Raw genomic sequence first — 25,926 nt, forward strand, 5'->3', positions numbered from 1 at the left:
ATGATAGAAAACCCCAGTCAAGCTTTGTGAGGGGGAATGCCCACAGCAGGCAGCGCAGGGCTGGTCCCCAGCTGGCACCGGAGCGGACCCAGCCAGGGGCAGAGACACCGAGCCGAGTGGTGCTGTGGGCGCACAGCCGCAAAATGGGAACCAGCTAAATGTTCAGCGCCGAGGCCGAGGGCCTCCTGCCTTGGTGCTTCCCTCACTGGAAGAAAATCCTGGCCAGGATGTCAACGGAGAATGGTAGAACTTATATTAACAGGCAAAAGTACAAACCCCATCCCCAGCAAAGTTCGGAGGGCACAGCAGACGGAAATCGAGAGCATATGGATGAGGTGACAGAAGAGAGCGGGGAAGGCAGCGTCTCGGGAGCCGCTGTGCGGAGGGACCCAGGAGCTGACAGAACCACGACACCAACACCGCGCCGCTCGGAACAAATCTGGGGTGAACAATATCGACGTGAAAATAAGTCCGAAATTTTAATGAGAGAATTTGTGACAAGTCCTAGAAGAAACAATTCACAGTCTTAGCATAAAATTACTATTAAAAAACCAAAGTGAATTGAGAAAATGAGCAGCATCTCAGCCCATTTCAGATCCCAGGCGGCAAGCAAAGGATGGCGCCCGTCGCCTGCTGCAGTTCTGGGTTTTTGAGGTAATCAGCGGCACGGGCAGTAAAGACTCGAGAGCTCGTGAACCACGGCCGGCCACCCGGTCCCCAAAACTTAATTAGATGCATCTGAGTTGACGCTGCTGAGGTCTCCAGCAGGCGAAGTGGTGGATGCTGGGGGTGCGGCTCCCTGCCAGCCACCCCGGGCCTGGAAAGACAGAGACTGAGCATCAGAAGGCCACGGATGGCCCGTCCCACCCCCACACCCCCGAGAAGAACCCAGAAGAGGAAGCAGGAGCCAGCAGAGGGACTGAAGGGCCCTGCTGGGTCACAGTTGGCCTCGCCACCTGAGCCCTGAGGTGGACGTGCTTCCCCAGCGGGAAGGGGCCTCCACACCCGCCAGAGCTTCGGTCAAGGACTGATTTGGCACTGTGGCACAGCCGAGGCTTCCACATGTTCTGAGGGGAAACAGACCCAACCTGGCCTGGAGCCGCTGACTGTCCCTGAGCCATATAGGCCAGAGGCAGTGAGCCGGAAGGGCAGAGGAACCCAGCCGGACACTGGTCTGGCTGGGCAGCCAGAAGGGTAGCAGCCACCCCGGCACGGGGCTCTGTCTGCAGTGCAGGGACAGGAGCGGGTACACCTGGCCTTGGGATGTCTGTCCACAGGACATGCCCCCCCCCCCCCCCACGCAATGGAAAACACCACTGAAAAGGGCTCTCTGCAGACGGTCTGCTCCGTGGAGAGGCCTGTTTGCAGCCCATGAGGGCAGGGCCACTCTTCTTCCCAATACTCACTCCAGTGGGGGTGGCTTCCACCGGAGCCAAATGCTCCCAGGTGTGCAGGTGTCACACCCTCCAAGTGACCCTGAGGGCTCACTCGGTCTCTCCTGAGTCAGCAGGCGACCACATGAGTTCCTCCTCCCCTTCCTCTCTCTAGCATTTTCCCTTAACAGGCTGAGCCCTCTGGCTGGTGCCCTCTACCTCATCTGACCCCACCAGGCCTAAGGGCTAAGGCCTGGCCAGATGCCACACAGCCGTGCACCCGCATGGACACATCACAGCTGTGCCTGTGTGGCCTCTTCAGAAGCCCTGGCGACAGCCAGCGGGATGCTGGGCAGGCTGGCAAGGCCAAGGCACTGACGTGGTAGAGTATGAGCCTAGTAGGGCTCCACGTTCCAATGGCTAGGGCCTCGGATGCCTGTCCCCTTCCACGCCCCAGGGTACAGATAGATGCCCACTGGGAGGGAGGGCTCGTTCCCAACAGCCACAAGCAACAGCCCTTGCCTCGGGCGCACCACTTGGGAGTTGCTGAGTCCTGGGATTGGAAGTGAAGGGCACAGGTCTTTGCAAAGTGGGCGCAACAGAGCCGTGCCCCTGAGGCTGTTCTGCCAATGTCATCAGGACAAGGGACCAAGCACCCAGTGGGCCTTTCCTCATTGCTGGGACCTCTGAGGGAGCCTTGTGGAGGCTGAGAGTTGGCTGGCAAGATGGCCCGTTCCCAGGACCCACCACCCATCTGGGCTTTGCATCTCTGCCCCAACACTGAGTCAGGGACCCCAAGGGCATCCTCGGATTGTGCCCTGAGACTCACCTGGGACCGTAAGCCGCCTCCTGCAGGGGTGGGGCGGAGAGAGGTCAGGGTCTGCAGGGTGATAAGTGCATCCCCAGCACTGGTCAGCGGGAAGGGACCAGAGGAACCTAGAAGGGATGTGAGGTGTCAGGACAAGTGTTCCAGCCCCAAAAGTTACAGAGGCTCCTCAGGTGGGATCTACCAGCCCGTCAGCCAGGAATGTGGCTCCCATTGGCCTCAGCTCCAGAGAGAAGGTCTCCCCCAGCCCCTTCCTGTGCAGCTCAGTGGGCGTGGCCATCCATGAAGCACAGTCCTTGGGCTGGTCCTCACTCACCCGAGCTGGGTGTTGATGGGCAGCTAGCCTGGCTCCCCAGACCCCCGACTTTGGTGGTGTCGACTGCCATTTTAGTCGTATAAATGGTAGCTTCTTCTTGAAACTTCCCCATATTCTTTTTATATCGGATTCTTTTGTTGCCGAACCAGTTGGAGACCTATGGACACAGAAAGAAAGACGTCGCTGGAAAAGCTGACCCAGTATGAGAAAACATGAACATATGGTGGGTTCTCTCTGAGGTGCCCATGCTCCCACGGCCAGGAGGAACATCTCTGAGTGGCAACATGCAGCCCCGGGGCCGGGTGAGGGGCTGGGACCAAGAAGCTGGTGCGGACTGAACCAGGGGCCCAGGGAAATGGCTACAGTGGAGGGAGGTCACCCTGAGCTGGCCTGTCCCACCAGGTGCTGCTGGAATGGGGGTGGGAAGGAGCTGGAAGGAAACAGCACGTCTGACACATGGAGAGCCGAGCATCCACTCCCTGCAGGGCCAGGAACAGACTGAATTCTGGATTGTTCTTTGGGGAAAGTGAGAGCCAGGGAGCCACCCAACCCCATTCCTGGGAATTCAGTCTAAGGAAAGACCCCGTCGGATCCACAACTTCTCAGAGGATGGCTAACCGACACGGCAGTGGGGAGGAACTGAGCGCGGAGATGAGACCCATCCAGTCCTCGCAGCAGCTGGGGACAGCCACGGTCACAGCCATCCTACAAGCCAGTGGGCTCTGCAGGTGCAGGAGCCCCAGGGCCGCGCAGGCCGAACCTAGCTGACCCCAAACCTGCACCGGGACCAGGCCAGGACTCCTCCCCGGGGACATTCTCTGCCGTGGGGCTGTCCTGAGCACTGTGGGGTGCTGAGCAGCACCCCTGGCCTCCACCCACCAGATGCCAGCAGCAACCCCCCTACCCGAGGGTTGTGACAATGAACATTCCCCCGGGGGCAGAATCAGTGAGCCTCTGGGCCAGCACCTTCCTGTGAAGACCAGCATGACTGGAAACACTTAAATACCCCAAAGTAAGGCCTGGGGCCCTTCAGTGAAGTATGTGTGGTTTAATGAACAGAAATCAACAGTGGCAGGGTTTCAATGAAAAAAGAAAGGTTTCTTTCTTTAATGGCCCTACTCAAGCACTCCATGTTATCCTCTCCGTGTTAGCCATGAAAGGGAAAAGTCCTGTGCACACTCCCTGCCCCTCACCGTGTCTCCGCCCCCGCCTGCCCCCGGGGTGTGAGGGCAGCCAGAGCAGCACTTGGTTCCGCCCACCTACAAGAAATGTGCTGGAACGTCTTTGTGGAACTGAGTTTGCAGAGGAACGGCAGCAGGCTGTTTTCCATGTTAACTCAACTGGCATTTTCGGGGGGGCAGAGAGCAAGCCGCCTGTGTGGGCAAGGTGAGAAGGCAGGCCCTGTTCTGGGCAGATCGGGGGCCTGGGGGAATAGAGGGGAGCTGGTCCTGGGCCAGCATCTGCCGTCTCCATGGGGAGCACCCCAATACAGCACCTCAAGCAGGTACGGGCATCGCCTGGGCTCTCAGATATCCTCTCAGATTTGTTGGCAACTGACCTTCTCCTCGGATGAAGTCTGGACCCAACACCCATCTGCTTTCCAGAGGTGCTGGAGCCTGAACCGAATCAGGCTGCTCTTCAGACAGCTGCACAAGGTGGCAATCAAGCTGCCGCACCTCATGTTTCTTGGGGGTCTTGAAGCCCCAGAGGTGCGCCCCTGGTTTCAGCGCCGGCCTTGGTGCCGAGGATGCCAGAGCAGTGCCAGGGTGAAGGAAGTCAAATGCGACTGGGACACCGGCGAGGTCCTGCTGCCTGGGCGGCCCTGCAGGCCTCCTATTATGAAATTGCAGCTGGACTTGGCCGGGGCCAGGACAGAGAGTTCTGGCTAAGGGCACAGGCTCTGGAGGTCGCCAAACTGGGCTGAACACTCAGCGCCCTCAAGCGCACAGCGTGGTGATGATCAGTGAGCTGGCATTCACACAGTCAGTCCCCACCAGACCAGACGTGGGGGGTGGGCAGGAGTGGGGGTTGGGGTATGGCCTGATCCTGCCTCCTGAGCTGCCTGTACTCGCCATTCCCACTTTAAAACCTTCTGAGATGTTTTTTGGGTTTTCCCCTCAGCTTCCCCTCCCTTGGCTCCAGGGCCAGACCACCAGGGCCTCTCAAGGCTGTCCAGGTCTTATCTCCACTCTGTACCCCCGCTCCCCACATGGAGCCAGATGTAGCCCGGTATCGCACCACCCTGGCCACATGTCTGGACTGCCGGAGAAAGAACCAAGCACGCATGCACCCTAACTTCTCCCAGCACAGCAGAACTGGCACTCCAGTTTGAGAGCTGGGCTATCATGTGAAGTCCTCGTTTTGCTCCAAGTTGTTCTTCCTCTCCTGCGCTGACACACGCTCAGCTCCCTTCCACACAGCACGACATCCTTGTGATACAAGCGTGGTACTGGGTCCCAAGGGCCACACTCTCCACTCCACTGGTGCCGCCCTCAGGGACCTCGCACTCTGCCCGCATGCTCTGCACGATTAATGAGCTTTCCTGGGTGTCCTCACCAGACATGACCTTCTCCCCCTCCTAGGTGCAGGGAGGCCCATCACCTGGGAGACTGTGATGCCGCCCTTCCTGGCCAGCTCTTCTTTGGCTTCTTCACTGGGGTAAGGGTTGCTCAGATGGGAGTAAAAATACTCATTCAGCACTTCCGTGGCCTGCTTGCTGAAGTTCCTCCGCTTGCGCCTGCAAAGACCCATCTGCTCAGCCTTAGCCAGTGCACACCCTGGCCTCTAGGGACGCCCCTGTGTCTCCGTTGTGATTTCCTAAGGTCAGGACTTTCTTTTTTTTTTTTTTAATTTCATTTATTTGAGAGAGAGAGAGCACATGAGCACAGGGAGGGGCAGAGGGAGAGAGAGAGAGAAGCAGACTCCCCGATGAGCAGGGAGCCCAATGTGGCGCTTGATCCCAGGAGCCTGAGATCATGACCTGAGCCAAAGGCAGATGCTGAACCCACTGAGCCACCCAGGGACCCCAAGGTCAGCACTTCTGATCGCCTTCCAAGAGGCTGTATAAGGGCTGCACCCCTGGCCACAGCCAGAGCCCCGGGACAAGTTGGGAGACCCCCAGAACTTAAACCCAAGTCAGCTGCAATTCAGTTCTTCTTAAGAGCCAACCCTGGGGACATGGGCAGCATGTAGGGCCTGACCTGGCATCGAGGAACCGTGAACGCAGGGTCATCACAGCCTCACAGGTGCTCTGCTTCAGCTGCATCTGGATGGCATTGAACTTGCTGTGGATGACACCGACCATGCGCTCAATCTCCTTGGGCGAGACAGGCCTCATCCTGCTCTGCTCCCGGAGGAGGTTGGTGACGTGCGTGGTGAACTCACGGCAGGCCTGGGGTGGGGACACATGTGCCAGCCTATGACTACCCAGCAAGCTGGCTAGAGGCTCCACGCGGGACCAGCCACCTGCCACCCCTTGCAGCTCCCACACAGGCTGGCTACTGAGAAGCAAAGGGTTTCCAACAAAATCCGCCACCTCTGCCGTGAGACCAAGTGCATCTACTCCCTGGTCTGTGCCACAAAAGAAAGGTGGTTAGCGGTCCACGTTTTGCTTTGACAAATGCGCGTTCACATGACAGAAACTCTTCCATGCAGAAAGATCACCTGTTCATATTTCTCTAGCTCAGAGTGGTAAATCTGTCGGATCTGGGACAGCTTGGCCCTGTAGTCAGAGTGCTCAAGGCTATTGTCATTTGGACAGCCACCTGGTGTTGCTGTGCTCGCCGCTGCCGCCGATCCTCCTCTTCCTCGCCTCTCCGGCCTGGATACACCCTCGGCCAGCAGCATGTTATCCAACCTCATGAGCTGAGCACTGGGGGGACCTTCCTCCTGAACACCATGGATGCTTAACACTAGAGAGGAGAGATGGGACCGAATCAGTGTCCGCTGTCTGAGCGAACAACCACAACAGATTATTAGCGCTGGCATCATATCCGAACCCCTGAGGGGAAAGAAAGGCTTCCTTTAATCCATTTAGAGACACCGAGTTACCTACTTTGACAGTGGTCCAGGTGCCACACAGGAGGGCAGTCCAGGGAGCACACACAGGCCACTGTTCAGCGTAGCCGTGTGGGCAGAACTTACAGTCCACAGCTGGGCACCCAGGGGAGGGCTGGGCGGGGCAGGTTTGGGGTGGCACCCGAAGCCCTAAACCATGCATCCAGAAGGGAGGGGAGGGCAAATTTCCAGATGCTCACACAAGCCCAGGTGTGGACATGAAGGTGAACGGCAAGCTGGTGTCTGTGCAGGGCTGTGTTGTTGTGCATCTGTTGTGACAATGTATGTCGTGGAGGGGGAACCTGTTGCTATAAAGTCAGAGAGGAGGGGCACCTGGGAGGCTCAGTCGGCTAAGTGTCTGCCTTTAGCTCAGGTCATGATCCCGGAGTCCCAGGATGAAGCCCCACATTGGGCTCCCTGCTGAGCGGGGAGTCTGTTTTTCCCTCTGACCCTCCCTATTCCCATGCGCGCGCTCTCTCTCTCTCTCAAATAAATAAATAAATAAATAAAATCTTAAAGAAAAAAAAAAAAGTCAGAAAGAAAAAGCTTGATGGGGCGCCTGGGTGGCTCAGTGGGTTAAAGCCTCTGCCTTCGGCTCAGGTCATGATCCCAGGGTCCTGGGATCGAGCCCCACATCGGGCTCTCTGCTCAGCAGGGAGCCTGCTTCCTCCTCTCTCTCTACCTGTCTCTCTGCCTGCTTGTGATCTTTCTCTGTCAAATAAATAAATAAAATCTTTAAAAAAAAAAAAAGAAAAAGCTTGATCCAGAGAGTACCAGAAAAGATGAACTAATCCACTTAGAGATTTAAAACAGAGAAACGATGGGGCGCTTGGGTGGCTCAGTCTTTAAGCAGCTGCCTTTAGCTGAGGTCATGATCTCAGGGTCCTGGGATCCAGCAAGGCATCGGGCTCTCTGCTCAGCCAGAAGCCTGCTTCTTCCTCTCGCATTCCCCCTGCTTGTGTTCTTTCTCTCTCACTGTCTCTCTCTCTCTCTGTGTCAAATAAATGAATAAAATCTTTTTTTAAAAAAGATTTAAAAAAATAAAAGAGAAACAGGACATTTGGCCCTAAAACTTGGGAGGCTGGGCCTCAGCTGGGCTGAGAGGGGGGACCTGCTGGGGGCAGGGGCGGCAATGGGAAGAGCTGCCCCTGTCCAGGGGGACACAGGGCAGCTGCAGGGCAGCCCGAGGGAGAGTCCCCAGGATCCCTGACCACGGGATATGGGTATGAGAGAAAGAGGCCGGGGCAACTCCCAGGTTCAAGTGGGCAACACCATGGGTGGCACCACATTCTCCCAAGCACAGTGGGCTGAGCGGCAGGAAAGGCTGCCCTGGCCTGACACAGCCTGAGTCCCTGACCCGGCCAATCACAGACGCGAGGTAGCTGCTTACTGGGAGATGGGGATGGACGCACCAGTTTGGGTGGGAGACGGATATTCATGTGTCATCTGCATGTGGTGTGTTTGGGACATCTGTATGTAGCCACCTGTGCCTGCAGCTATAGGGGACAGGCAAAGCAGACAGTGAAAGGATGATCAGGTGGGTCCAGAACAACCAGAAGGAGTCACAGGGGTGAAGCGTGGGCTTAGCCATTAGGAGGCTGCCGTTAACCTCTGTAAAGGCAGCTGCAGGGTCTGTCGGAGTAGAAAGTGACTTCTAGTGACTTCTGTCACTAGAAAGCTCCAGGGGACCATGGGAGCCAGGCAGTGCAGGGAGGGAAAGGCTGCTACAGGGGCTGCAGAGCGAGGCTCAGGTCTGAGGGTGGACTAGCAGGAGCTGAATTTTGTTTGCTTTATCAGTGACAGAAGTGTCTGTGGCTATAGAGAAAGATATAGGTGGACAGTCACTGGGGAAAGGGGTGACCCTGAGGGGAGGGAGGCAGGGGATGGGGAAGGTGATCATGTCCATCTAGTTCTGACCTCTCAGAAAAACAAAGTTTGAAGTGTTTTCTTGGGAACAGGCTCCTTTAATAGTCTTGGCTACTAATGGACTTAAATGCACAAATAAAAAAGAAGTGGAGCCCTAGCAGAGATATTTAGGTATTGCTTGTCCCTTTCCTGTTCCCTGCATAAAGGATTGGCCTTTCTGTCACAAATTTACTTGTGAAAACTGAAGGATCTCAAAAGCTATCTTTGTAGGGATTTTCCTCATGTTTGGGGAGACTCAGTCCTGCTGGGTCACAGGGAGGCACTTTCTGAAAGAGCTGAGGGAGAGGGTCATCCTCCATCAGTTCCCCACAATCTCTTACAACCTTATGTGATCCCCAAGGACACGGGAAGTGAATCTTAGTTCCTGTGCTCAACCAGGATGGGGCTCCCAGGGCTGCACATAGTCCCCATCCTCGCATATGCCAGCTCAGATAAGCGGCTGGGGGCTTCTGGATGGGCCCTAAGTCGGCTCTAGTGTTAACCTGCACCACCTGGTCTTGCTACAGGCCCCGGCCCCCCTAATCTCTCTTCACCCAGAGTAGATAATGGACGCCCTCCTGCTCAGGTCCCTCTGTTTTCAAATCCTACTGATTCTACCTCCTCAATCAATTCACCATCTGTCCTCTCCCTTAATGCCATTCCTGGGTCCTGCTGAGCTCACCCCTCCCCTGCCCTCCATGATCCTGGAGGTAATCCCTCTCTGCCCCATCCATCATGCACACCTGCAAGCTGACGACCTTCCAACACTGTGTGCATCATTCCAGTCCTGTTCAAAGACTTCAACAACTTCCTGGCACCCTCAGCTAAAGCCTAGAGTCTGACACTTGGCACTCAGGGACTTGCCTGACATCCTTCCAAACTCACTGTCGTGAAATTTCCCTCTGCTGGGCCGTGTACATGGCCCTTTGACAGCACAGCAGACACTCTGCTCCTGTATCAGGCTTATTCTGCTGCTGTCCCCTGAGTGCCTATGGTCCAGGAGGGGGATCAGGAGCGGGCCAAGAACGGCACACATGACCCAGTTGCTTCCCAGAGGGTCCCCAGCATGCTCTGATGTCCAGGGGTAGAGAGGTTACCGCCTCACCTTCCATCATGGCTTCAGTTGAATTAGGGAAAGGAATGGTGAGGGTTGGAACACGGGGCTCAGTGAAGGCATGTGTGTACACGCAGAGGTGTGGGAGCACACGAGGGTAAGTGTCTGTGTGTGCCACCTGTGTGTGTGCGTAACTCTGGGCTGCTGCAGGGCATGGGGCAGTCTTTCTTGTGTTTTTTTATCTAAGAGCAGGCATCTAGGAGCCTATCATGAGCGGAGTATAACACCCAGCGCTGAAGATTTTTAGAAATACACCAAACAAACAAACAAAAAACAACCACGGAACTCGCTTTTCACAAATGAAAATTCTCAAATCACAGAGAATACCCAAGCCTTTCCTCATCAATGTCTACAGGCATGTACTGGTGCAGCCTATCTTGGAGGTGAGTTTTGAAATGCTGATTAACCATGAAAAAGTACATATCCTTTGATATCCAAACTATTGTTCTGAGAATCTGTCCTACAGGAACAATGACGCCGACAGAGGCCATATTTACAGGACGCACACTACCTGTACTGATTTTGAAAAACTGAAGGCAACCCCCTGGGGACCCCTCTCACTCTAGAGAGCTTTTTTCTCTTCCTTTCTGTTCTTGCCTTCACTTCATAAACTTCCATTTCACTTCAAAACACAAAAACCAAAAATACGAAACCATGCAGATGTCCACAAATAAGGAGACAATATGCCTGTCGTACCCCGGGCCCTGTGGTGTTAGCCAGGCAAAGGCCTTGGGGAGCTGTTATGAAAAGCAATCACGCCCTACGAGCTTTCGTACTTTACGACTAGGCATTTTTGCAAATGTACATACATGAGTAAAAGCAAAACTTAAAAAAAAAAAAAAAGTGACCCCATGCTTTGGTCCCCACCAGTTATAGCTGCGGACATGGCTGCAAAGAGCACACGTCTGGATGTCACTTGACCTGCTTGCAAAGTGCGCTTTACCCTCCGCCAATGCCCTGCAGCACAGCTCAGTCTCCTCCCTCAGCACCAAGCCCCTGTCCTCCCAGGCACTGTAACTGGCCCAATTATGGTCATTAGATACTCATTACCGCCAATTACAACAAGCTCATTTCCGGTAGGCTGTTCCAGAGCATCTCAGATGTGCTCCTCGGCACCTTCAGGGGCCCTCAAGTGGTGACTGGGAGGCCTTGGGGACCAGGAGCTCAGCTCAGGGACACTGTCTGCTCGAGGCACTTAGAGGAGGAGGTAGGATCTCAAATAAAGCCCCCCCACACACACACCCCGGGCCAACTGCCCGAGTTCCTTCTGTTCCCAGCTTACTGAAAGTGATAAAAAGCCTGGTGAATCAAACAATGAAAGGAAATTGTGAATATCAACACATTACGTTTGTTTTTCAAAGAGATAATATGGAACTGTCAGGGACTGAACTGTGTCCCCCTAGTTCACCCACTGCAGCCCTAACTCCAGTGTGACTGTATCTGGAGACAAGTTGGGAGGAGGTGATTAAGACGAAACGAGCTTGTCAGGCTGGGGCCCTCATCCTGGGACTGTGGCCTTCCAAGGAGAGGAAGAGAGCCCTCCCATTCCCCCAAGCTCGGTGTGAGGGAAAGGCAAGAAGCTGGCTGTCCGCAAGGCTGGAAGTGGCCCTCACTAGGAACCAAATCACCAGGCACCTTGATCTTGGACTTTTAGCCTTCAGAACTAGAAGAAAATAAATGTTTATTGTTTAGGAACCCCCAAGCAGATTAAGACGGGAACATGATTGGTTGCTTTTATTTTTCTCTCCTTAACAGAACGAAGACATGGCTACTGGGGGAGAGGGAAGGCTCAGAGGGGAAGCCTCCTTCACGCTGACTCCCACCATCCTGCTTGCCTATCCTTTCGCCCATTCAAGAGTGCTCTTGCTTGGCAGTAAGACCATGTTCCAGCTTCGTCCTGTGTGCAGGTGGGAGGCTGGGCAGAGCCGTCTCTGGGGCCCACACTCACATGGGAGGAAGTCTAATCCATGAGTTGAGCCGCAGAGACCTCAGATGCCCCTAACCGGCCTGACCACGTGGCTGTGAATGTGTCACTCTGCGGGCTGCAACTCCTAGCTGAGAACGGAGGTGCCCTGAGCGCCTGACGGGATGGGATGGTGCAGTGACCGCACTGGGTCGCCAGAGGCACTGTTCCTGCCAAGCTGTAGTGTCAGGAGACCACCAGGGTGCAGGACTTAGCAAAACACTGACCTCCCTTCCTCCCTACTGGCCTCAATGGGCAGGGCCCTAGACCCTCAGAAGCCTGCCCCCCTCACCCACACAGTGGGGTCTCCAGCACACGCTGCCCGGATGGATGAAGCTGAGACAACCCAGAATGGAAGGACACACTGAACCCAACTGACAGGCAACCCCCGAACTGCTTTCTGACAACAGAAAGTCCAAGCCTGCTGCTGGGACCTCCAGGTTAGGGGTCTAGAGACCCAAAGTCTTGAGAACATGCTGAGCACCCAGAGTCACCCTCATGCGGTCATACCACCTCCCATATCCATCTGCCCCCAGCACCGGTCTGAAGTGGCAGTACCAGTGTCTCTGCGGTCATGGGTGAGGATCATTATTAGGAAGAAAAGCTTGGGGACTTCCTGCTTCCAGAAACCTTGTGATGCTTTTTGATCCCTTGCTAAGGGCTAAGTGCTGGGCCTAAGCGGGGGCACTGGGGTGACAAGTGGTTGCTGCCGCCCCCAGGAAGCAGCGGGGACTGGGGTGGTCTCCTGACACTACAGCTTGGCAGGAACAGCGCCTCTGGGGTGACCCAGTGCAGTCACTGAGACCTGTGCTGAGGTTAGCGCTCCTGTCCTCATTCTCGGGCTTGAGTTCAGCTCCCCTGGCCCCAACTTCTCTTGCAGTCAAAGAAGCAAAGGTAATAAGGGAATTTAACAAGCAATTCTGGCTCATCCCAGCAACCAGTGCCATCTTTTGTGAGAGTGTTTCCTCCCTCACACAAAGCCTCTGCTGCTGGAGAACATGGAAAGGAGTGGCAGGTGGTAAATAACCTTCTGTACCTGGACCCAATTATTTAAGGAAAAAAAAAAAACAACAACAACCCAAACAACTCTAGCTATAGGGAAGGTCTCAATGGCTTGTGTTTGCTCTTTCTGTTGCTCCTATCTCTTAGGTCTCCCCCACATCCTTCCCTGAGGATGGACACCAATGGAGTGTGTACACGGGACCCAGGAGTCTTTTCTTAATCAGGATAATTTCGCCTGATAGGCCAGTGGTTTCCCAAACTAACTCCACACTCACTTGGGGAGCCAGTAAACTACGCACTCCTCCGGCTGGCTCTAGCTGCAGAGATCAGAGGATCGGCACCTTCCCACCTTGTCATGGAAACTGGACTGATCCAGACTGGGTCAGTGGCAGTTGGTGGTGGTAAGGGGCAGTTTCTGAGCCTTAATGCCTGGGGACGGGAGCTGCTGCTGTGAACACCCCATCAAGCCCCAGGCTGGGGGCCCCAGCAATGCCCCCAGCATCCTCACCTGGAGCCCATTACAGTTCTTCCCTCCCACAGCTCGGAAAACCCCTGCCAGCCCCGCCCTTCTGGAACAGCCCTCCCTCACCCACTTTCCTGGTCCTGGCTCTGGAGGCAGAGTCCCTCCCACCAGGATCCATAAATATAAAGTGCTGGAGAGTAACTCTTTTGGGCTTTGGGGGCCCTGAGGTCTCTTGTCACCACTGCCCAGTCACTGTTGTAGCACCAAAACAGCCCCAGACAAGAGTAAACAAATGAGCAGGTGGGTTCTGTTCCCAACACTGTGGTCTAACGATCCCGGCTCCAGGACGGGCATGTCATGGAGCCTACTTTGCACCTGAGGAAGAGCCTGTATGAGTGCAGGACCAGGTAGGCCAACACTGCTGTATCACTGCCTTCAAATGCCCTTTCCTCGGGGCCCCCTCTTGATCCTTCTCCCTTCTTCTGTGGGTGCAGTACAAAGGATTTTAGCTTGTTTAGTTCAGTTCCAATCTAGATCAGGACTCCTTAGAACGCAACATCTGGTTTGTCACCTGTCCACGGAGAAGCCAACACAGACACACGTAGAAACTTTTATACCAACGTGATGGAGTAATTTTGTCTGTTGAATCTAATGAGACTTTGGGCTTATTGTTTTGTATGTCTGCTTTATTTTCCCTTTCCTTTTCCCAGAACTTCATCTTGGATGGTGGTGAGCCAAACTCTCCTCAAGGCCAGAGCAGACTGTGCCCGGGTCACTGCCAGAAGCTCTGGCTTGTCCCTGGGATGCTCGAGTCTCAGATCCAAGCTCTGGAGTTCCATAAGAACAGTCCAGAAGTGACCCTCTCGGGGAGCAAACCTATTTCCTTCCCCATGTTTGCAGGATTCCTGTGTCTCTGTGCGTCATTATTGCCTTCAGTGTCAGGGCAGAGGTGGTGCTGTCACCTGGAAAGACCCTGTGGAAGATTCTTGGGTCCTGGAGATAAGAAACTGAGGGAAAGTCCTGGGTACAGTAGAAAGGCCCACTCCATGACCTCCCATCAAGGAGATGTGGAGACACTAAATGAGGAGCAGGACACGTTTTAGAGAAGAGTGATCCATTCCCACGGGAAGATCCATGTACTGGGGAGGCAGGCCCCTCTAATTCTGAGAACACCACCCCAGGGACATGGCAAATGTGTCAAGAACACAGACTATGGGTGCTGTGCTGGATTTGGGGAGCAAAGGAGTTCAAGCAAGCCTTCGCAGAGGAGGATGACCAGATTCCCTGGTCTGGGAAAGAACACTTCAACCAAGGCAACAGGAACAGGAATGGGGTTTCTGAGTTCCTGGGGGGCCCTGCATGGCAAAGGAGATGACAGACAGGTTGGGAGAGGCCTGATGGAAGAAGGGGCACCTGTACATGCAAGCAGTGGCGTGGAGGTGAGGGAGACCAGGACAGTGGGACGACCAGCAGGAGGCCCAGGGAAACACTGAAGGATGGTGATAGGCAAGAATGGGAGGTGGCCTGACTCTCCCCAGAGAACCCAAGTGCTCCATGTCCTTCAGAACTTGGCCCTGAGAAGCTCTCTGGCATCCTCCACTGCTGCTTGCTCCCCTCACCCACTCAACTCCAACATAGCTTCTCTCTGGCCTGGAGTACCAAGCCATTCCTGCCTCTGAGACTCTCCCAGCAAGGAAGAGAAGATGTGCCATCAGGCAGGTAGAGGCCGACTTCTACCCATGGCCCTGAAGCTGCAGGTCTGTCTCCATTATCTTTGTGTGAAACTACCCTGCTCACTAAAGACCATCACTATCTAGTTTGCTGTCATCACCCCAGCTCCTTGGAACATGCTTGGCTTCACAGAATCATGTTCTAGAAACAAGAATTTCTGTTTCTTGGTCATGATCTCTCCCAAAGGGTACCAGGCCATTTTAGGGCTACCAAACTCTCAAGGAAGACAGAGGCCCTTTCTTCAACAAACTGCTACAGAGAAGAGACCCAGGAAAAGCCACACCATTCAGAGACCACAAGATGGGAGCTCAAAAGGAAATCACAACCTAGCCTCATTCATCCAGAGACGCACGACTAATTAGTTGTCTAACTAAATGACCAGCAAATTGGAGCCAGTGGCATCTGTGTACATGTACGTACATAAATATATGAATCATAGCCCAGAGGATTTACTTCTGCATACAGGTGCTTTCAAACTGTGTCAGTGTAAATCATCAGTGTAAATGAGTATCTGTCCATGCAAGACATGACAGTAACCTCAAGGAGAAAAACTGCAATTCAAAAGATTAAAAAAAAGGAAAGAAAAATTAATTAGAACAATACCCACTAAGGGTGCCTGGGGGGCTCAGTCAGTTAAGCGGCTGGCTTTGGCTCAGGTCACGGTCCCAGAGTCCTGGGATCGAGGCCCATGTCCAGCTCCCTGCTCAGTGGAGAGCCTGCTTCTCCCTCTGCCTGCTGCTCCCCCTGCTTGTGCTCACTCACTCTTGCTCTATCTCAAATAAATAAATAAAATCCTTTAAAAAAATAAATAAATAAAATAAAAATAAAATCCTTTATTATTATTATTTTTTAAAATTTTATTTATTCATTTGCCAGAGAGAGAGAGATCACAAGTAGGCAGAGAGGCAAGCAGAGAGGAGGAACCAAGCTCTCCACTGAGCAGAGAGCCCAATGCGGGGCTCAATCCCAGGACCCTGGGATCATGATCCGAGCCAAAGGCAGATGCTCAAGGACTGAGCCACCCAGGTGTCCCATGAAAACAAAATCTTAAAAAAGCAAAACAAAACAACTCTTAGCAGACCACGAATAGAAAGAACCCTTCTTAACCTGACAACAAGCATCTCCCCAGACTGCACGGCACACTCAGGACACACCGAGGACCCTTTAGAAGCGCTGCTGCAAGTCAAGACACGGGCCAGGAGGCCTCTCCTCGGCTGTGTCCTCAAGTGCTGATGGAAAGGATGAGACCAGGAGCCTGGGAAGGCAGACGGGCAAGGTCAGGACAGGAGATGTGACCAAGTCAAAGGCTAAAGGATATCACTGGAGTGGCGCAGGGACTCACCAACACCCTTCTCACCCTCCTGCCCCAAACTGGCCTCCAGGTTGGGTCTGTGCTGAACAACGGCATTTTAACTATCTGGGGGGGGGGCAGGCGGCCTCATGTGACTCTATTAAGGGCCCCCCCCCCTTTTTAATTTTATTTATTTATTTATTTATTTATTTGACAGAGAGAGATCACAAGTAGGCACAGAGGCAGGCAGAGAGAGAGGAGGAAGCAGGCTCCCTGCTGAGCAGAGAGCCCGATGCGGGACTCAATCCCAGGACCCTGAGATCATGACTCGAGCCGAAGGCAGCGGTGTAACCCAACTGAGCCACCCAGGCGCCCTTAAGGGCCCTTTTATATTCTTATTTCCTGGGGTAATGGTTCTCAGTTCTTAACTCAAAGGGAGGACACTTCTGAATACAGCCTGTTGGTATTGAGATCTGCCTGCCATTACCTGTGAGGCAATGTCCCCTAGGTCAATCCAGCTAAGCAGCACCTAGATAAATAAATGTCCCCAAACTCTCATTCTTATAGGGCCTTACAGAGACTATTCCTTTAATAAACACTCATCTGAAATCATGGCTACTATGCGCACTGGAGAGTCACCTAACAGAGGGACTATAACATTATGCAAATTCCCATCATTTCTAATTAATCCTTAATTAAAATACATCACAATTGAAGTACTGAAACCTCAACCAAATATGCAAATTATTTTCATCTCAATATACTTGGCATTTATTAAAATTCTGCAGTTCTGTCATAAAATAGTGTACGAAGTAAAAATGATATGCTGTTTGTTTAGGTTTGTTTTGCTTGCATGTGGCAATACGGCAAAAGGAAAAGACAGCAAAACACTGTAATATAAAACACAGCCAGGTAAAAGGTCTAGAAAATTAGTCCATGCTCTCTTATAAGGCTTTGAGAATATTTAATAGCAATAGCTAAACAACACTTATGGATGATACATTAAATAATTTCATTTCTCATCCAAAGAAATGCTCCTAATTTAACTGGACCATGCCTTATGTGAGCCTTGGGGAAAGGCCTAGAAGCTTCCAAAGTTGGGCTATCGTCATTCAAGGTATGACCTTAACTTTGCCAAATCCCACACAGGTGACCAGCCTGGCAAAACACACTTCAACCTGTCCTACCTAATTTTCCAGACTGGGAATTAGGGTTTTTAGACCAGCCAATGACCTAAGGACCCTAAAAGGAATTATCCCAGGAACTGATGTTAAGCAAGTTCTAAGTGACAAGACCAAGGAGGATTTTGTGTCAAAAAAGACTGGTCACTCTCATGCCATCTCCAAGTTTACTGATACCTACAGTGAGCCAAGCCCCTGACAGGACTGGGCTGCACTGTGGGCATAACTGTGCTCTTGGGGGCCGGCGTTCCAGGTTGGGAATCAGAAAACAAACCAGAAACAAAAGCACAAGATCATTTTAGCCAATGGCCAAACTGTAAGAAAAAAACCTGAACAGGGTAATAGACTTTCCAAGAATCTGTGTCCTTATGAAGGCCTTGAAGCTCCTGGCTCACTCTTTTTTGGAGGTGCACCCACAACTAAAACCTTTCAGGTTCTTGAGCTTTTTAAAAGATTTGTATTATTTTGAAGCAATCTCCACACCCAATGTGGGGCTCAAACCTACAACCCCAGGATCAAGATCATGAATTTGCAACTGCAACAGATCCGAATGGCTGATGAGGAAGGGAAACAAAGGTAAAAAACCTGCTGGATTACCCCGGCCTGATGGCTCCTCGCCAGGCCAATGAACAGTGGCCAGGAAATAGCAAGATGTTCCCTTATATGATCCATTATTTACATTTACTCCTCTGAAAGGCAGCCATCTGTGCCCCTGTAGCACAGAGACGGTTCCTTGGCCTAAGAGCAAGGCTGGCCGACGCAGGACTTCAGGACTTCTCAGGAGACAGTAAGCACAGAACCGACCAAACCAAGGTGGCACTTAAGACCGGTGTAGGAGATAGTGACTGTGTGGAGAAGACAAAGCAGGTCCCTGAGTCAACTGCCCAAGACACCGGTAGCTTTTCAGTGCACTTCTTCTGCACACTAAGTCTAAGCTCCTTGCCCATCCACAATCCAAGATTCAATGTTGTTACAGAAGTTGGCACTCAAGTTCATTTGGAGGCAAAGGCTGACCCAACCAGCGTGTAAGAATGTTCCTGCTCTGGTGCTAAATGTCACCTTTGGAATGCAGGCTCTGCCTCAGAAGTCATCATCACAACAGGCCTAACATCCAAACAATTCTGAATTCTGTAACGCATCTAGCCCCAAGGGCTTCAGAAAGGAACTGGGCCAGTATTTGGTTCTCCCAGCTAAATTTGAAATTCTCCAAAGATGGTTTATGTTTTTCTCTTAGGATAGCTCCTCTAGATGCCGAGAAGAACGGCTGTCTCAAGGGAAGGATTCAGGAGGGAGGGTGCACTCCTCGGGGTGGGGGGGTTTTCCTGGCCTTCAGAGAGCCCTGCAGGCACGGACGCCCAGACATCCCTGACGTGGAAGATATGCCAGCATCCTTCTACAGGCCAAGAGACTGTGGAAGGTAGTGAGGCAGTGTTTCCAGGTCTGTCTGCCAAGCCAGGGTTTACACACAGAATGGCTTTCTTCTCAGGGTGACATGAACAATAGCTTTGTGTTCTAAGCCAGGCCCCAGACACAATCTTCCTGAACGTCATACAATGAAAAGGATGAAAAGCATATCAATTAATAGGTATCAGTCACCAGGAACAGTTCTTCATTCATCAAAAACCCAAGGTACATGGCACAGTGTGCCAGGGACCAGGACAGTCGTAGAACACAGCACATCCTGGCTGTGGATGTGCTGGAGGAGACAGATGGCAAAGGCCCAGAGCCCCTGTGGATGCAGTGAGAGCAGCGGGGACACGGACGCCACTTGGGGCTGGTGGGTGCGGGCTGGGAGGCATAGGGAGAGCTCCCTTTCTGAACCAGGATGGGGTGTGGAAAGGCAGCACACAGCCCAGCTGTAGCCTACTGGGGTGGGACTGGCTCTCTCCAGAGGTTCACCCTGCTTATTTATAAAACAAGAGGAAAGTAAGAGGCTGCCAGCAGGGTGGGGCGATACTGCCAGGAAGCTCAGGGCTGCCCGACTGCAAACCCAGGCTCCAACAATGCCCACTGGGCTTCAAATGGTCTGCACGGGTTTTGTCTTTACCCTAAAGGCCTGTTGCAGACTTCAGCCAGAAGGGAATGTGAGGAATGTGGGTTAACTCAAGAAGCAGACACGCTCTGTCCCTTCACAAGGAGTCCCAGGAGACCTGTCACTCAGGATCACCAATAAGGGGGTGACCCACTCCTGCCAGTGTACAGGATCGGGACCCTAAATAGTTTTCCTTGGGCTAATACTGAGTCACTCCCATCACAAGACTGGGAGACACTGAAGCAGAACTGAGATCCTGTTTACTCTCCTGCCACTCACATGCTGGACACACAGCACACCCACAGCTGCACTTCCTACAGATGAGAAAAGACACTTGGCAGCAGTGAACTTAACAACTCAGCCAGCCCATGTGGAGTCCAGTTCATGGCAATTGCAGATGGCCTGCAATTTTCACGGCTGAGCAGTGCTGGCCCATTCCTGTGGTGCCACGCCCCAAAACACATTATGCAGCCCAACAGTGGAGCCAGTTGGTAGAAAGGAAGTGTGAGGGAGAGGAAGAGAGAGAATCTTAAAACAGGCTCCACGCCCTGCACAGAGCCCAAAGTGGGGATCCAGCTCACAACAAAGAGATCATGACCTGAGCCGAAATCAAGAGTAGGACACTTAACCAACTGAGCCACCCAGGTGCCCCTTAAAAATTGTTTTTATTACTGCTAAATTCCATAATTGCATAGCTAAGTTATTGTCAGTTAAAAACCTCAGGGTCCCACACATCCAAGGAGCTACGATGACAGAGCCAACCACTGGGGGCAGCAGGGAGCCCCAGAAGGGCTGCTTTTACCCAAGGCTAGGTGAGGGCTGGGCAGGGGGATAGCACACCCTAGTAAGAGCTACCAACCCCGGCTGCTTTTTTTTTTTTTTTTTTTTTTTAAGATTTTATTTATTTATTTGACAGAGAGAGATCACAAGCAGGCAGAGAGGCAGGCAGAGAGAGAGGAGGAAGCAGGCTCCCTCCTGAGCAGAGAGCCTGATGCGGGGCTCGATTCCAGGACCCTAAGATCATGACCTGAGCCAAAGGCAGCGGCTTAACCACTGAGCCACCCAGGCGCCCCCCGGCTGCTTTTTTATGAGGGTGACCAACATCATACAGTTCAATAGTACTAAGGAGCATGTAATCACAGCCAGTGTCTCCAGGGCATGGACACATGCTGGTGTGGGCAGTTTCTTCCCAGCCACAGGACTCCCGGGTTTGCTGCTCACTCAGTTGCAGGAGTGCTGCTTGTCCAGTTCATACAGAATGCAGAAGGGATGGTGTGAGGCCCTGAGGGTAAACTTGTTGAAACCTGCAAAAAGCCCAGCCTTTGTGCTTCAACCTTCCAGAGGCCATAATACCTGCTCCCCATCCCTTAAATACGAAATGGACAAGACAGGCCATTAGACACTTGAGAGGCACTTGAGTGGGAGCTCAGCAGGGGCTGTCACAGCCCTAAGGGTGCATCCCTGGAGGAGGGCGAGCCGACTCTGGGTGTTGAAACCCAAGAAAGGTGAGAAGGGCATCACATGGGAGCTGTCACAGCAGTGACCTGGTGGGGGATGGGAGTGGCGGCTGAGGGATGAAAAGGGGTTCATATTAGGGAGGAGGATCAGGTATACATGGGGGGCAAGGAACAACTGATTAGATAAGTAAAGGTACCAAGGATAACGGAAGCAGAAATCTAATTGTGAGGAAACATCATATAAACCCAAATGGGAGGATCCTACCTGTGATCTTCCAGATGATCAAGGTCATGAAAGTCAAGGAAAAATGGAGCTTGTCACAGAGAGAAGACGACCAAGGGGACATGATAACTATGTGTAAGACAAGATCCTGGCCTGCATCATTTTCTATAAATTATTAGGACAACTGACAAAGCTTGAATAAGACCAGGATTCTACAGTAATGGCATATCAATGCCACTTCCTGACAATGAGTGTTGTCCTGGGGGCTAGAAACACCTGTTCGCTGGAAACACACACTCAGGTGTGCAGGGGTCATGGGCATCATGGCAGCAACCTATTCCCCGAAAGAGCAGGAAGAAAATGTATGTGCACTGTTCTTGGAACATTTCCGTAAATCTGTCCATCATTTCAAAATAAAAAGTTAAACATGCACAAGCGACTATGAAAACAAATGCACAACAAAACCTTTTTGGTTACAAAGTGCACTTGAAAGTAAAAGAATCAGGGGCGCCTGGGTGGCTCAGTGGGTTAAGCCACTGCCTTCGGCTCAGGTCATGATCTCAGGGTCCTGGGATCGAGTCCCGCGTCGGGCTCTCTGCTCAGCAGGGAGCCTGCTTCTCTCTCTCTCTCTGCCTGCCTCTCCGTCTACTTGTGATTTCTCTCTGTCAAATAAATAAATAAAATCTTTAAAAAAAAAAAGAAAGTAAAAGAATCAGGAATGAAATATAGCCCAGGCTGGCTTTTATGAGAAAGGAAAGCAGTGGTAAAGACAATAGATAAAATGCTGGCTGCTAGCTGGGCTGGGAACAATAACATGAAGATCGGCCATGAAGTATTTCTTTGAACTAATATGGTTCCCCACAAATGTCAGTCCCACAAAAATGAGCGGGTCTCACCCAAAGTGTGAAGGTCACAGTTGATGAAGACAGACTGAGGAACTGTGAGACGAAGGATAGAATGACTAAATGCAATGTGGGAGGCTGGACCAGAAAAAGGGCACTAGCCCAAAGACTGGAGAAATCCGAATAAAGCCCGTTGTTCAGTTCAAGAGCACTGTACCAGGGTTAATGTCCTGGTTTTGATCATTGCACTGTGGTTCTGAAGGTGTTGACATGAGAGGAAGCTGGGAGAAGGGTACAGGAGAACGGGCTGTACTATTTTTTTAACTTTTCTGCAAATCTAAAATTAATTCAAAATAAAGTTTTGTGGTTTGTTTTTTTTTTTTAACAAAAGGATTTGCAGTGGCAGAAAGCCCTCCATGGGGATTACTCTGAATGCTTAAAACAAATAAAACAAAATCATTATTATTCTACATTTCAAATTCTATCATCTTTTCCAAAATGAATGCCACAGTGCCTCTTAGGTCTTGCTTAAGAACAAAGCAGCTGCTTGTTACTCACTGGCAACAGTATTTCTCCAGTTCCAAACTGCAAAATACAAGGATGTGATACACCAGAGAACAGGGTACTGACCAGGCAGAAAGGCTGCATGTGAACCCCTCCTGCCGGAGAGAGATGTGACAGGCAAGACGGACCATGACACACGTCAGGCTGAGCCAGGACCAGAGGGGCATGTTTGTCGTGGTCCTGGACCCACCAAAAATGTCTTCTCAATGGCCTACCTGTCTTTTCCTTGATCTCACAGAGCACACTGAAGAGAGCTGGCTTCATCCGATGGCAACTCAAAGCATGCTTTCTGAAAGAGACAGAAGAGCATGTTGAGAAAGAGAAGTCATCCTGTCCACGAGCATAAAGACCCTTCATGGCGACTCTGCCAGTTCTGTTGAAAGTCGGTCTTACGAAGTTACAGTACAAAAGCATTTCAGACGAATGCCATTTTGCAAAATTCAAATGGAGCAATATACAAATACTCAAACCACTTCCCTTTACAGGTGGGGTTTTAAACAATGCAAATTTAAATAATCCAAATAACTCATCAAAAGCTAGAAACTTTCAAGGTCCGATGACTTAAAAGCTGCGTTCACACTATTGCCCTACATGCAGAGCAGATAGCCCAGTCATCCCCCATGTCATGAGACGTTAATTTAGTAAGTATTTCCTGAACAGCCACTATGTGCCATATACCATTCTAGGGTCACAGACACAGACAGATGAGGTTCCCACCCATGTGACAGTTAAGACGGAGAGAGAGACACCAAACACACACACAAACAACCACGAGCTGTGGCGGGTGCTTTGTGGCAACTGAGAGTGCTGCTGGCTGGAAAGCTTACTGGAGTTTGCACGTCTCTGATGTGACATCAAAGCCAAGATCAGAATGACAAGGAGAAGTCAGGCAGGAAAAGAGAGGCTGAAGACAATAATAATTTAGGTAGAGGAAACAGGCAGTATACAGGCTGAGTGAAAACACTTGGTTTTTTAAGAGCCCAAGATGCTGCAGAGTAAGGGGTGAGGGAGGGAGCCATAAAGTGAAATTAGACAAGGGGGGGGTCCACCTCGAAGAGCCTTGTCAGTCAGGGAAATGACTCTGGCTTTTGTTTTCCTGTGATGGGAACTGTGATCGGCAGAAGACTGGCTCCCTAAGATGTCCACGTGCTGAACCTCAGAATAAGTTACAAGGGAAAAAGGCCCCCGGAGGTGTGGTTAAAGTTAAGGGCCTTGAGATGGCGAGATGAGCCTGGATTACCAGATGGGCCCAATCCAATCACACAAGTCCTTAAAGTGTACAACTTCTTCCGGCTGCGCTCAGAGAGAGAGAGAGAGAGTAACATAGAGTCAGAGACACTCTGCTGTTGGCTCCAAAGATGGAGGAAGAAAGTACAAGCCAAGGAATGCAGGTGGCTTCAACAAGCTGAAAAAGGCAAGGAGATGGACTCTTCCCCTACTGCCTTCAGAAGGAGTCCTTAGAACACCTTGATTTTAGCCCAGGGAGACCCATGTTGGACTTGTAACCTACAGAAATGGAAGGCGATACATAAATTTGTGTGTTTTAAGCTGCTAAGTTAGTGGTCATTGGTTACAGTGGCAACAGAAATCCATTACAGGGAGCAATGGGGATTTTACAGAGTAGTTGTCACATGGATTGATTTTTTTATTAGTGTCAATTTTTTGAGATGTAATTCACATACCATAAAGTTCACCCTTAAAAGTATATACACAATTCAGTGGCTATTAGTAAATTCACAATGTGCAAGAATCACCATTATTTCTACAACACTCTCCTCACCCCCAGAAGAAACCCTGTTCCCATAAGCAGTCATTCCCCCTTCTCCCCACTCTACCCACCGAGCAACCACTAATCCGTCTGTCTCTACAGTTTGTCTCTCCTGGACATTTCAAACAAATGGAATCACACAGTATGGGGCCTTTGGGACTGGCCCCTATCCCATAGCACCTTCTCATGGTTCTTCCAAGTTGTTGTCTACCAGTGCGTCATCTCATTTTAGGGACTTATAATATTCCATAGTGTGGATATAATTTGTTTATCCATTTATCAATTGTGGACATTTAAGTTATTTCCACTTTGGGCTATTGTGAGTAATGCTACTATGAACATTCACGTGGAAGTATTTGTGTGAGCATGTGTCTAGGGAGAGTCGTGGAGTCACATGGCAACTCTGTTGAACTTTTCAAGGAAATGCCAAACTTTTATAAAGTGGCTGCACAATATTCCATTCCCATCAGCAACTTCTGAGGGTTCCAGTCTCTTCACATCCTCACCAACACTTGTTATTGTCCTTTTTATTATAGCCACACCAGGGGTGTGAGGTAGTAGCCCATTGTTGTTTCGAGTTGCATTCCTCTAAAGACTAATGATACTGAACATTTTTTTCATGTGTTTACTGGCCATTCTTCTTTGGGGATATGTTTATTCAAATCCGTGCTCATTCTTTAATGGGGTTATTGGTCTTTTTATTATGGAGTTGTAAGAGGAGTTCTTTATATATTCTAGATACCAGACTCTTATCAAATACATGATTTGCAAATCTCTTCTCCCATTATTTGAGTCGTCTTTTTACTTTCTTGATGGTGTCCTTTGAAGCACAGAAGTTTTCCATTTTATTTTTTTAAAGATTTTATTTATTTATTTGACAGACAGAGATCTCAAGTAGGCGGAGAGGCAGGTAGAGAGAGAGGAGGAAGCAGGCTCCCCGCAGAGCAGAGAACCTGATGTGGGACTCGATCCCAGGACTCTGGGATCCCGACCTGAGCCGAAGGCAGAGACCTTAACCCACTGAGCCACCCAGGCACCCCAGCAGTTTTCCATTTTAATGAAATCCAATTTATTTATTCTTTCTTTGTTGTTTGTACTTTAGGCATCATACCTAAGAAACTGTTGCTTAATTCAACATTATGAAGATTTATGCCTGTGTTTTCTTCTTTTTTTTTCTTTAGAGGAAGCAGCAACTCTTTTCTTTTTTTTTCTCTTTTTTAAGATTTATTTATTTGCCAGAGAGAGAGTGAGAGAGAGCACAAGCTAAGGTGGTGGCAGTGGGGAGAGGGGTGCAGCAGACAGAGGAAGAAGAAAGCAGGCTCCCCACCGAGCAGGGAGCTGGATATGGGACTTGATCCCAGGACTCTGGGATCATAACCTGATCCGAAGGCAGCTGCTTAACCAACTGAGCCACCCAGGCGTCCCCTGTGTCTTCCTCTAAGAGGGTTACAAGGTTAGCTCTTACACTTAGGTATTTGATCCATTTGAGTTCATTTTTGTATATGGTATTAAGTAAGGATTCAAATTCATTCTTCTGCATGTGCAGATCCAGTTTTTCCAGATCATTCATTGAACAGACTATTCCTTCCTCACTGAATAGTCTTGGCATCCCTGAAGAAAATCAGTTGGCTGGTGCCTGTGTGGCTCAGTTGGTTAGGTGACTGCCTTCAGCTCAGGTCATGATCCTGGAGTCCAGGGATCGAGTCCCACATCGGGCTCCCAGGTCCATGGGGAGTCTGCTTCTCCCTCTGACCTTCTCCTCATTCATGCTCTCTCTCACTGTCTCTCTCTCAAGTAAATAAAATGTTTAAAAAAAAGA

General features: G+C 51.1%; 1 protein-coding gene across 6 annotated transcripts in view; it reads right to left on the reverse strand.

Moving 5' to 3' along the window:
* Positions 1-456: 456 nt before the first annotated feature.
* PBX4 (PBX homeobox 4) overlaps positions 457-25,926 on the reverse strand; it is a 42,439-nt gene continuing 16,969 nt past the window's right edge. For 3 of the 6 annotated variants that reach the window (XM_032316978.1, XM_032316979.1, XM_032316980.1), the window contains exons 2-8: positions 22,555-22,628; positions 6,179-6,426; positions 5,716-5,906; positions 5,117-5,252; positions 2,516-2,672; positions 2,203-2,309; positions 457-817 (exon numbers count right to left, since the gene is read on the reverse strand). In XM_032316978.1, coding sequence (XP_032172869.1) covers positions 725-817; positions 2,203-2,309; positions 2,516-2,672; positions 5,117-5,252; positions 5,716-5,906; positions 6,179-6,426; positions 22,555-22,628 — 1,006 coding nt within the window. In that variant the 3' untranslated portion in view covers positions 457-724. Of the gene's footprint in view, positions 818-2,202; positions 2,310-2,515; positions 2,673-3,708; positions 3,889-4,073; positions 5,253-5,715; positions 5,907-6,178; positions 6,427-22,554; positions 22,629-25,926 lie in introns of those variants that run through there. The other 3 variants (XR_004279897.1, XR_004279899.1, XR_004279902.1) reach the window with 3 other exon arrangements.

This window comes from Mustela erminea, chromosome 1 (assembly GCF_009829155.1).
Source record: "Mustela erminea isolate mMusErm1 chromosome 1, mMusErm1.Pri, whole genome shotgun sequence".
Lineage (NCBI taxonomy): Eukaryota > Metazoa > Chordata > Mammalia > Carnivora > Mustelidae > Mustela > Mustela erminea.